At 53.6% G+C, this 12,708-nt stretch overlaps 1 protein-coding gene across 16 annotated transcripts in view; it reads left to right on the top strand.

The window, feature by feature from the left end:
- Nucleotides 1-12,708, top strand: part of ERI3 (ERI1 exoribonuclease family member 3) — a 126,363-nt gene that overhangs the window by 104,015 nt on the left and 9,640 nt on the right. Inside the window, exon 8 of one of the 16 annotated variants that reach the window (XR_004989074.1) lies at nucleotides 11,450-11,461. The exons of 13 other annotated variants lie outside the window; for them this stretch is intronic. Coding sequence is in view for 2 of the 3 variants with exons in the window: in XM_036444419.1 (XP_036300312.1) it covers nucleotides 11,450-11,472 (23 nt within the window). In the remaining variant the exon portion in view is untranslated. Of the gene's footprint in view, nucleotides 1-11,449; nucleotides 11,488-12,378; nucleotides 12,423-12,708 lie in introns of those variants that run through there. 2 more of the 16 variants (XM_036444420.2, XM_036444419.1) reach the window with 2 other exon arrangements.

The following is a 12,708-nucleotide window of genomic DNA, read 5'->3' as shown; positions in this document are numbered from 1 at the left end:
GGATTTTCTTCTCAGGAGGAGGCGTGTGTACAAAGCCTGAGGGCACGCGGAAGCCTGGCATACTGCGATGGCAGGTCCAGACATCTACAGATAGTTTCCAGTACTGCAGTGGGGCCTTTGGGTTAGGGAATAGCTAGAAAATCAGTGGGGACGTAAGTGGGCCTGGGAAGACAGGTTAAAGGGAGTGGGTTTCTCGTGAGGTTTTGATGAGACAGGTTTGTGAGAAAACAGCGTGATCAGAGCTCTGATTCAGACTCACTGAGGCACTCTGTGCTGCACAAACTAGTCCTTAATAGGTGCTCAGTAAATCCAATCAGGTGGTGAATGAACAAGTGAGTAGGTGAGTCAATGAAAGAGTGATAGGAAAGATAGAGACCAGAGAACGAGGACCAGTGAGAGGACTTGCATTGGCCCAGGGGAAGGGGAACTGCCTGTAATTGAGTCTGGCCAGTGGGAGGGACCAGCGGGACTGGGTTAGCTCACCCTGCACAGGAAGCTGGGTGCCCTCCTTGTATGTATCTATCCAGGGGGTGTTTCTGAGAGAAAGGGCTTCCTTGTTTCCACTGTTTGCTGCCTCATGGGACTCAGTGTTCCCTTCTTTTCTCTTCACTCGTGTCCATTCTGGGTTAGGACCCCTGAGGTGTTCCTTTCTTCTTTATGGAGAAGGTTTTCCACCTGGGTGGGCCCCAGGGGACAGCCCAAGGCTGTGAGTGACTACAGAGTAGACTTTGGAGCCAGTTGTTCTAGTTCCACCGTCCAGAGCCCTGTGGCCTTAGACAAGAGAGCTACTGCCTCTCCTGGCTGCTGGGAAGGTTCAGTGAAGTCAGCTGTGTGAGGGGCTTGTGCAGTGCCTGGCACACAGTGGGTACTCAAGGACACTGGGGATTCCTGGCATTTGGTGTTTGTATTTTTGAATGAAGGGGGCTGCCCTGCCAGCTCCTGACTGGCTCTGGGGTGTGGGTAAGGGTCCTTGGAAGGGAGGGAAGATGCAGGGCATTAATTGGGCTGGGAGAGGCGGGGAGGGGAGGCATGGGTTTTGAGCAGTGAGGTTAATGGCCCTCGCACCAAAGAGACAGCTTTAATGAGCTTCAGCTGGCGGTGCCCCGAGTTACTGTGCGTGCTAAAAGGGTCGTGCTGTAAGAGTTTGATGTGGACTATTTCCCAGCCCTGGGGTCAGGGGTGAGCTCCTGTCACTGGCCACTCAGGCTGGTCCTCGGTGACATGGTGCTAATTAACTCTGTGAGGAGCTGCCAGCCTGGAGTGGGGAGTGGTATGTATATTGGGGGTGGGGATGAGGCAGCATTGGTTATGCTGGGCAAGGGTTCTGCAGATCCCACAGCTTAGCCATGTCCAGGATCTGCTTGGTTCTCCCAAATTACCAATGACCCTAAGCCCACCGATGATCCTGAGCCTCTTTCTAAGGTACGTGTGGCAGGAGCAGCCTGTGGGGCCTACATTGTGGGGGACTCCTGCCAAGCATTGGGTGGTGGAGGTGCTGAGAGAGCAAGGGAGCCGGCATACGGGAGGGGTGGGCTGATGAGAGGGGCAGGGAGACCCAGCTACAGGGGGGGAGATGGCTGGTAGGATGGCTATGGGTGGCTGAGTTGTTTGAGAGGGAGTATGGGAACGTCCAGGCAGTTCCTCTGAGTGACCAGGTCAGAGCAGCCTGAAAGTATGAGCAGGGAGGACTAGTGAGGAGAAACTGCAGAAGGGGAGGTGCAGTAAGGTACATGGAGGTAAAGATTAATTCAGAGCCCGCAGTGGCTGTGGGAACCGAGTCAGGACCAGGTCAGTGAACATTTACTTTGCTCCTACTATGTGATAAGTGCTAGAGATGTATTAGTAAAAATGACAGACACAGTGCCCAGCCCCACAGGCACAGTCCAGGAGCGGGTATCGGCTTGGCCCTGGGGACTGAGGGAGAGGGCACCCAGCGGTGGAAGCATTGAAGCTCTGGGAGGACGGGCTGTGGGCTGTTAGCATGGCCTGGCAGATGGGAGGACGCCCCCTGGGGGAGGGGTTGGCCTGGTGAGCCTGGTGAGCAGGGGGCTGCTGGAGCAGCTAGTGGATGAGGAGGAGCTACATGTGTGCAGACCTGGCTGTTCAGCTTCCTTGGCTAGGACCAAAGTCCTCGGCAGGCAGCCTCCACCAGGGACTGTGCTTCTTTCCTTTCGGCCCAGGGTCAGCAAGACACGCGCGTTATTTATGTTAACGAATTTAATTTTCACACCAGTATTATGAAGGCAGATATCATCGTTCCCATTGAATAAGGTAGGAAAACTGAGGCTTACCTAGTTAAGTTACTTGTCTGAGGTCACTCAACCAGATGACTTGAGGAGTCAGGATTCAAACCCAGGACCGTATAAATGTATAGCCTGTGTTCTTACCACTGTGCTGAACTGGGAGTACCTTTTGGTGTCAGGCTTTGTGCTACCAACAGAGATAATGAGGAAGAAAATAAGCTCACTTCCCTCACTTCCCTCAGTATCAGCGACACTTACAGGCCTTGACAAAGCTTCAATAGCAACAACCGAGGAAGAAAGGAAAGGAAGCATTGCCACCCTTCACTTCTGCTGTAGTCATGCTGAGCCAGTGCCCCGCAACCTCTTCTGACCTCTTTCTGACCCCGACAGTTCTTACTCTTGTGACCTCTGTTTGCTGTCTACCTCTTGGCTCAGGAAAACCTGTCCATCTTCCAGAGGCCACCTCCCCTGGGAATCCTGCCTGGCCCTCCCAGGGTGGGTGTACAGAATACACCTTTAGTCCCTGATTATAATTTGTTTGCTAATGATCAGTCCTCACATACTTGACCTCTCGAAGGGCAAGACCTGGGCCTCCTTTGCTTCTTTCTTTTTGGAAGTCTGCAGAGGAAGGGTTAGTAAAAGCTCAGTGGTTGTTGGGACGAGGAGGCCCCGTAGACTGCTGGTTTCAGCCGTCTGGGAGGATAACTGGAACCTTCCCTGAAGTCCAGCTGGGTGGCCCTGCCCTGGTTGCTTCACCCCTCTGCTCAGGGGCTGAGGGAGGGTCCCGCTGAGGTTCCTGTCAGGCAGGATGGCCAGAGAAGTGGGTCCTCTCAGGAGTTTGTTGACCAGCACAGTTTGGCAAGAGAGCTGGGCTGGCAAGTGGCAGGATGGGGGCCTGGCCCCAGGAGGGCAGTACTGGCCTATGGTCTCCCCTGAAGGAGTGGGGTGTCTATCAAGAGCCTAGTCAGAGCGCATTAGCTCTGTGACACGGATCTCATTAGCGCCCATGAGAGGTGTCACTACAGGAGAACCGGCTCAGGGAGACTCTTGTACCAAAAGGAAGAAAGGACAGTGACAGCCTTTTCTCTGCTGCTTCTGCCACCAGCTCCCTGGCCGCCCGCCCTCCTCCTAGTGGAGGTGTGGGGGTGCTGGCTAATGAGCTCGGCTACCGTACAGCTTTGCCTTCCCCTCCTTGAAGTTCTCCGGGCCCCTCTGAAGACCTCAGGCCTAGGATTAGCACACAGCAAACACCAGCCCCCCTCTTGCCCAGCAGGGAGTTCCTTCTGATCACCCTGCTCTGCTAGCATAGGCAAGGGAAAGGAGGTGGGGCCCAGGCAGCCTCTGTGGCCAGCGGGAGGCGGCTTTCCCTTCTGGATGGCTCAAGCCCTCTGCCTCCCTTGACCGTGCCCACTTCTCTGCAGCGGGCTCTTTCTTCCCAGTTTTGTGATCTCTGCCCCTCCCCTCTCCCCGTGACATCTCCCATCCTGGCAGGGTCTCCATCCCTATGATGAACCTTCCTCCCAATGCAAGGAAGAATTTGGGGAGTCTGGCCCAGGGTTCAGCAGAATGTGGCATTTAAATATGATCTAATATAGGACTTTCTGGCTCAAGTAAGACCTCAGAATTAGCAAGAGCCAAGTGTCTGGTTTTCAGATGATCTGATGGTGGTGAAGTATTGATGTGAGGTCCCAGCAGACCTGATAGCCTTCTCCCTGGCTGTCCTAGAGGGCACCTCCCCCTGCTTCAGACAGCTGCCTCATGGGGAGGGCCCAGAAACACTGGAGTGCATGCCTCCCCAGCACTAACCCCCTCCTGTCTGCTTTGTGGTATCTCCCAAAGAAAGTGAGGGTGATGGCTAGCAGGAGGAGAGAGGACTCTCCGGGCACAGAGGCTCCCCTGGCCTGCTTGGATAGTGCTCAGAAAGAGGGGTGTGCACCTTCCTTTCCAAGCTGGCACCCTTGGAGCCCCAGGGGCATCTGAAGACTTGGTCCTTGCCAGACACCATACTCTGGTTTTCAGTAGCAACCGCAGATGGAAAATGAATAGACGTATGGATGAGTGGACTGACGGATGGATGGAGGAAAGTTCTGGTATATGTACGTATGTGTTCTGTGTGTGTGCTGCACTGGGAAGTGCAATCTTTGTTTTCCTGCCTTCCTAGCCCCGGGCCTCAGCCAGGCCTCCCCTTGTCTCTCTCTGTATCTCCTGTCAAACCATCGCAGACGTAAATGACAAAGAAATCAGAAAGACAGATCAATGCCGGCCAAATTAGCACTTGCAGATAGACTGTGCGGGGATGTCAGCGCCCTGACCCCTGGTGATCTTGCTGCCTCCGCTGCTGATATTATGCAAATTGCATCCATCTGGCAGGACCCGCGTGCTTGCTGCTCCTACTCAGAGGAGTAATGGGCTGGGGGTGGGCGGGAGTATTGGAGCAAGAGTCGGTGGAGTGAGTGTGTACGTGTGTGTGCATGTGTGAGCATGTGCTTGAGTGTTTGTGAGGGCGTGCGGTGCCCACCAAGCACTGGGTGGTGATGGAGTGATTGACAGGGCAGATAAGGGGCTGCATTGGATTCCTTTGGGCTGGGGGATTAGGAGCAGCCACAGATGGGAGATAACCGGACTTCATTTCAGTTTATTTTCCTCCTTATCCCCTCTCCCCACCTTCACTTCCCGAAAAACACAATCTCTCTAGTTTGCGTTTCCATCAATAATTGCAAGTCATTACCACTGGTTTAAGGTGAGAGACAATGTCAGGGCCCCTCCCCCAATCTTGTAAAGGCCTGGTACCCTGTGAATGGATTCCTAGAGCAGCCCAGACAGTGATGTTCATAGCAGCCCTCCTTCCTTGCCCACCGTATGCCTGGGACAATCCATACCTCCTGGACCAGTCCTGCTGACCTACCTCATCCAACTCAATGCCCCTGGACAGTCCTTAAGCTGGGCACTGCCCCACCTACCTGTTGCTGCCTTGTGGCATGCTTGCCCTCTTTCTGCCCTGGTATGAGCTGTGCCCCTGGGAGCTGTTCTTCATCTTTTAGGGCACTCTGGACCCTTTTCACAGGTCTTCCAGTCCTTAACACTACTGACCAGGGCCCAGAGCCAAGCTGGGAAGGGTGGGCCTGGGGCCGATGAAGAGGGAAATGTGTGGTTTGGCCTGAATCCCCATATGTACCAGTAGCCTCCTATGACATTTGCTGGGCATCACATGTAGTCAAGAGGACTTTATGTCTGTTATCTCATTGAATTCCTCAACTCTGTGAGACAGGAGATATCACCAGGCAGGAAACTGAGGCTCAGGAGGCTGTCATTCATCTAAGCCTACAGAATAAGGACGTGGAGAGCCGGAATTTAAACACACACCTCTCTAGGGTCACAGCTCTTAATCGGCAAGCTGTACTTCCTCACTGTCACGCCGCCAGCCCCAAGCACACACGCATCGCCACGCCTGGATCCATTTAAAAGAGCCATCCACGTACAGTAGGCAGACAAGTTCCTTCAGCTTGTAGCCTCTGAACACAAACCCTGACCCAGACCAGATCCCCTGCCGGGCCGAGCCAGACAGAAGGGAACAGAATTCAAACACCCCGCCCTCAGGAGCTGTGTGTCTGAGACAATTGGGCTGTAGCAAGAAGGACACACAGAGGACAGAATGTTCCCGCAGCTGAGCCTGCTAGGGAAGTCACAGCACGCGGCATCCAGCTCCTGCCGTTCAGGGAGGGGCTGAGCCGCTCGGGCCAGCAGCTGTGGTGGCTGAGGTGTAGCTGTCCCAGAGGCCCCTCCAAAACTGGGTTCCAGCTGTACCCACCCACCAGGCAGGGTGGGAGCGGGGAGTGTTGGGAACATGTCCGGGGACACGTGTGCAAGGGGAGCTTGTTCTAATGAGGAGAACATGGCTGCTAGTTAGGCGAGGGGCGGGCGGGGAGCCTCGGAGCTGATTGAAGGCAGGGGCAGGGGTCAGACAATTAGGCCCAGATCCGGCTGTTTGATGTGAGTTCTGAGGCCTCAAAGCCTCCCTTCAGCCCGCTCCCTCCACTCCCTCCTCTCCCTCCTCTTTCCTTTCTTCTTCTGCCCAAAGGCAGGAAGGATGGAAACGCTTACTCTCCCTGTTACTATTATTAAACTCTGTGGCAGGCCAGCCAGACCCAGGACTCCTGCCCACAGGGGGCCCCCAGAACCCCAAGGTTCCTTGGAGCCCAGGGGGCATCTGGCCAGCAGCCAGTGCCAGCCTGAGGGAGGGACAAGGTGAGATGCAGGGCAGGGTACCCTTCTGCCGCTCTTGCTTCCGAGAGGCTAGTGAATGGGGCCTCCCAGGGGAGATCCGGCCTGGGGCTGCCAGGACCACGCCTCAGGCCTGCTTTGAGCATCTCCTCCTGCAGCCACCTAGTTCTTTTCCGATCTGTTCTGGGGTTGGCGGGGGCCATGGGGGGGCATGGTTCATTCACGCTCATATTCCATCACACATACTGTTGTCTGTAGCAGCCACACCAAAACCTCACCCCACAAGGTGAAGATCCATAGAACCCCCACAGTACTGTCACTCTCATGCACCAAAGGGCAGGCAGCGTCCCCCCAGCCCCAGCCCAGATGTTATAAGCACATATCGAAATAGGGTCATACTCTGGTCATACACTGGCTTGTGCAGGAACCGTGACTGTCCCTAGGCAGGGTCCTGGGTGGGTGTGGACTGGGTCCTTCCAGTCCCCATCTTAGGAAACAAGCCTTTTGAGCTGTACTGACCAGAGAGTGGGAGGAAGCCAGATTGGGGGGGGGGGGGGGCAGTGGGGAGAGGGAGGGTGGGAGCAGAGATAAATGTTAGCTCATTTCTTCCGTAATTAGTTACTCCCTCATCCCCGCGTTGTAATTGTGAACAAGCTGTAATGTTTAATTAGTCTGTAAATGAAACCCCAATTTCATAATGGCCTGGCTGACAGGGCTAAGTGAGCAGGGGAGGAGAGGAGGGGAGGTAACCGGGAGGGCTTGCTGAGGGGGAGGGCGGGCTTGTGGGATCACCTCCTCTTTCAGCCCCAGCCTGGCCTCTGAAGGGAGGCGGCTGAGACTCGGCCCAGCACCAGCCTCTCCACTGGCCCTTCTTGCCAGCGAAAGGAGAAGGAAGGGAAGGTTCCTGGCATCCTTATTCCACCCTCCCTGCCTCCCCTTCCGTCCGGTGGTTGGGGTACCACAATCACAGCCCAACCTAGATGCTTCTGGTTAGAGAAGCTGACTTTGGGGGCCCAGGCCTGTGACCCCAACATGAAGGATACTTTCTCCCCAGATCCAACCTTCCCCCTCCCAAAGCACCCTGCTGAGAGGCCTCTGCTTAGCACCTGGACCTCAGGATCCGTCCTCTACCTAAAGAGGCCAGTGGTTGGCACCCGAGATGCCCCTCCCCATCCACTCCCAGTGCTAATGGAATCTGGCATCTGCTCTGCAGACACCGGGAGGAGCCTTCTCTCAGGAGGCTCGCAGCAGACTGTGATAAACGGGAGCTGCCGCAGGGGGGAGCCCCCGGCCCCTCCGCCGCCTCATCGGTCTCTCCCTGTCTCCCCCACAGCATCCTCACTGCCTGCACACACCCCACCCGCCTGCCGCAGCCATAAATCTCAATTTACGAGGGTGGCGCTGGTGGGGGAGGAAGGTAGCGCCGCTAATGACGGCTCCTCAGCCGGATTTTTCATGTTGCACAGTCATAAATTTTTAAGAACAGCATGGGCAGCACGTTAGCGAGTTATCGAGGCTGCCTCTGTGCTGGCTTCCTAGTTCCAAGAGAGCAAGCAGAGTCTGGATAGGGCAGAGGAGGCAAATGGGGCAGGGCTGGGGCCCAGCAGCCAGACCAGTGCAGAGGCCTGGGTGAGGCCGGGCCAAGCAGGCGGAGCCGCTGGAGCCAGGGACAGGCATGGGTGGGATCAGGCGTGTGGGCACACAGGCCGTGGTGTCGGGAGCCTCCGGTGGATGGCTCCGCTCCAGGACCTGACACCATGATGTACGGGGAGCCCGGAGACATATGGATTTCCAAAGCGGCCACTTCGAATAGAATTACAGATCCCGACCGTGTGCACAATGAGGCGCCGGCCCGGGCAGAGCTGCCCTGGATTCTTAAGTCAGATGGTTTGTAGGATTGTTCTTGGGAGCTGAGGTCCCTGGAGTCACCGAGAGAGATTCCTAGGGAAACGCCCACAGAGTGGGTGGGTCTGTGGGTATTCTGGAGCCAGGCTGGCCTCCTGCTGGTGAAGGCTCATCCCTTCCAGGTGGGGGTCCTGCGTATGTCATTCACCCTCTCTGGCCTCTGGTTCTTTCCTTTAAAGTGGGTTCGTGATGGCTCCTGCCTCTCCGGGCTTCCTCTGAGGATTTGAAAGTACAGGTCAACTCAGTTGTCTACTTAAATCTCTGGGAGAGTTTTGAGGGGCGTGTCTGGGGAAAAGCTCTCCGCTGGGCATTCGCTTTTGTTCAGTCATTCATTCAGAAGATGTATGTTTGCTGAGGTCTTCTGCGTGCCCAGTCCAGTACTGGGTTTTCAGAGGCGAGGGAAGTCCCTTCCTGGGAGGTGGTCTGAGCATGTGTGGCTGCGGTGGGCCAGTGCTCCCCACCCTGTGCCTGGTCTCCCCTTGGGGGCCATGGGCGTATCCTATGCTGTTCTGCCATAGCGCACCTAAGCCTCAGAGTGCTGCAAGGCACACGTAGGCCAAGTGCTCCCCAGAGTTTCCTATCTGCCTTCAGGGGTTAATGGTCTCAACCATCGCTTGGGAGCACAAAGTCAAGAAATCAGATGTTGCTCAACTCAGCAGAGGCAGCGTGAGTGTGTTTGTATCAGGTGTTCAGGGTAATCCATGAGTGTCTCCCAACTGGGCCTTGTTGTACAGGGCAGGCCCCGCCCCTTTTCAGCCCTCTCATTTCCCTGTACTCCATCTGGCACAATGCCCGCCCTCATTTCCTGGAACCTGCCACGCCATCGCTCACCTTAAGGCTTCCCACATTCACTTTTCCCTGGGGCGCCCCATTCCCGTCCCTTGGCCTAAGTAAAACCCACTCATCCTTAGAACACATCTCAGATTTTGTTTCCCCAGACAAGTCTTCCCTGTTCCCGAGGTACTCCCCAGCACCCTGCACTCCTTTATACACTCTGTCACAGTCATAATTCAGTAATGAGTTGTTGAATGCCTCTCTCCCCCAGTAGACTGTAAGTTCCCTGAGGGCAGGAACTTACATTTGTTTTGTTCAGCTTGTCTCCCCAAAGCATGACATGGCATCTGACTCATGCAGGCAGATAATAAATAAAATGTATTGTTTGGATTGAGTCAGATTGCGTTGAGGTGGCCCTGGCCCACCCGGGTGTGCCAGGGCAAAGGGAGGCGGATTGAGAAGTGCCTGGAGCCGAGGTGGTTCCCATTAGTCCTCATGATTAATTCACAGCCACACTGTGATGGAGTAGGCTTGTCCCCAGTCAGCAGCTCCGCTGGGGCCCACCTGTTAGCCACAAACAAACAAAGGGGATAAATAATGCATTGGGAGCCGAGCCAGGCAAGGCGGCGGTATTGAAATTAATAGGGATTAGCTGAGCAGCTTGAGGATGAAATATTTACCAGGTGAGGCTGGGCTTAGGGAGGGCAGCCCCGCTCTGAGTCCCCAGGCACAGGCAGCCCTGTCTCCAGGGCATCCCTGGCTAGGACCAGGAGCCCCAGCTCCATACTGCTGCCCCCGTGCCTTGGTGTGCAGGACAGGAAGCAAGATACTAGGAAGGAATGGAGGTGGGAAAGGGCCTGGAGCCGGGGGCCCTTTAGAAGCTGGGGCCGGGATGACTGATTTTCAGGGCCCAGGCATGTTTAGGCTTCAGGTGGCAAATGTCAGGGCTGGAGTAAGTTCACCTGTGATCTTGTCATCCATCCCCCCTTCCCCTCTCTTTTCCGCCATCCTTCCATTCTTCCATTTAATACATAGGGACTGGGGCCTCTAACACCAGTGCCCTCAAGAGGGTTGTGGTCTAGCTGGGAGTGACCAAGACCATCGCAATGGGGAAACCCATAGAAGGGATTCCTAACAAATGTGAGGGCCCAGATAAGGCACCCCAGGAAACAATGGCAAGTCCAGGTCCTGAGGGACAAGGGGAGCGCCAGCAGAGAAGGGGGAAGTTCCAGGTAGAAGGAAAAACTGAGTGAGGCAGATGGAGATCCAGAGGGCAACCCAGACAGATCCTAGGACTTTCTAATGTGTTTGGATACTGTCCTGAGAGCAGTGAGGCACTGTTGGAGGTGGTGGTTTGTTGTTTTAATTAACTCTGAAACTTTTTACTTTGAACTAATTTTACATTAGCAGAAAAGCTTCTATATATGTTACCCAGCTTTCCCTAGTGTTAACATCTTATATAATCACAGTACAGTTATGAACACCAGAAAATTAACATTAATGCTACACTCTTAACTAAACTAAAGGCCTTATTGAATTTCACCAGTACTTCCACTGATGTCCTTCACGGATCATTGAAGGGTTTAAGACGGGGAGTGAAATTACCAGATTTGTGGTTTGGAGGGACACTATGGAGGGGATTGGCAGGGGCGCTGCTGCCACCTAGGTGACAGATGGTGGTGCCCTGGACTGGGAGAGTAGTAGTGGGAGTATAGGTTTAGAAATTATTGGAAATTCATGGTAATTAAAAGCTCAGGAGTAGATAAGTTTGCTCAGGAAGAGAGTAGAGAGAGAGAAGGAAAGAGGGCCATGGACAGCTCTGAGCAACACCCACATCCTAGGGTGCTCAGAAGCAAAGGCATGTTCAAAGGAGAGAGGGGTGGTGTCCATGAGGCCAAGCGAAGAACGTTTTAAGGTGTAAGCCCGTTGGGTCTGATCCATCTAAACCTGAGAAGCTTCCTTTGGAGTCATAGGCACCATTAGAGAAAGCAGTTCGGTAAAGCAGTGGTGAGGGAAGTTGCAGGGTAGAAGAGGAGTGAATGAGTGAGAAGTTTGGCCATGAAGGGGAAGGGAGATGGGGTACTAGCCACATGGGAAAGGGGCTTAAAGAGGGATTACTTTTAAAGATGTGGAAGATTTAATATATTAACATGCTAATGTGAAAGAACCAGTGCAGAAGAAACAATTGGGGTACTCATAGTGTCCGGCCCCTGAAAAGGCAGTTGGTTGGGCACCAGGTGAGGTGGAGGGAGGGGCTTTACAGGTGTCATCAGGATGGGTGCTCTCTTGTAACAGGATAAGAGGAGAGGACTGCAAGATGCACGAGTAGCTTCTGTGTTTCCTATGCAGGAGACGAGTGTGTGGGTGAGGGGGTCAGGGCTGATGCTGGGGTAGGGCATTTTAAATTGTAGCAGGGGAAGGAAATTTGAAAATGTCTCCAGGAAGAAAGGGAGAGAAGGTGTGCACACTGACCAGATTGGCTGGGCCATTTTATACACCCAGTTGAGGTTGACAGCTATGATTTTATGGGTGGAGTAAATCTATCTGCTTGTGATTTTTTTTCTAATTACAACTCAACCCAAATGCAGACATAGAGAAGGCAGAGTTTGGGTTTCCCCCGGCAAGAGTGATGGAAGGAAAAGGGAGCAAGAGAGTTGAGATTATTGGCAAGAAAGGATTCAGATGATGGACCATGGAGTCCAAGTTCCAAAATGAGGTGGATCAGTTGTGTCGTTAGGACAGACATTGATTGATACATATCCACTGTCCTTCTTCCTCACTCAGTAGAGCCCCCATTTAATCAGGGCCTCAGTGTGTACCCAGCAAAAAAGTTAGTTTTTTTAGTTTCTCATACAGTTAGATATAGTTATGTCTCTGAGATAAAAGGAATTATTGCGTGGGACCTCCACGAACAATACTTAAAAGGAAGGGACTCTCTGGTTAATACATTATTCTTACTTTTTCCTTCTTCCTCTTTCTTAAAATGTGGACGTGATGGTCGGAGCTCCAGCAGCCATTTTGGACCATGAGATAGCTTGGAAATTAGAAGCAACACGCTGAGAGGGGCAGAGCAGGAAGAAGCCCAAGTCTCTGGTGACCTTATGGATCTGTGGGGCTTTAGTCCACCTGGACTGCAAGCCACAGACTGCAAACCTCGCTTAGTGAAGCTGTGTTTTCTTTCCTCTCTGTTTTCACATGGGCTCCCGTCTAACCTGCACTCTTTTTGCCTTTTTAGTAACATGGCCTGTATCCTGAGGTACAGCAGGAAACAGTTGGGTCATATGTATAGAGAGAGCATGGTAGAGTTATGCCTGAAATATCAGTGTCCTCGTTGACCTTTGCCCTCCCTCCCCTGGTCCATTTGTTATAAGGTTCTCTTTTCTGCCTGTACATTCTGTATCAGTTAGTATGCTTTCGGCTGCCAGAAAAAGAAACCCAACTTAGAATACTTGAAATAGTAAGGGGATTTATTACCTCACAAAAGTCTGGAGGGGAGGTGATCCGCAGGCTGGTTGTTTCAGCATCTCGTCATTGTCAGCAAGGACCCAGGGTTTCCCCCCCCCCC

This window comes from Pipistrellus kuhlii, unplaced genomic scaffold (genome assembly GCF_014108245.1).
Source record: "Pipistrellus kuhlii isolate mPipKuh1 unplaced genomic scaffold, mPipKuh1.p scaffold_m20_p_2, whole genome shotgun sequence".
Taxonomy (NCBI): Eukaryota; Metazoa; Chordata; class Mammalia; order Chiroptera; family Vespertilionidae; genus Pipistrellus; species Pipistrellus kuhlii.
The sequence above is the reverse complement of the archived record's forward strand: the minus strand, read 5'-3'. Positions and strand labels throughout refer to the sequence as shown.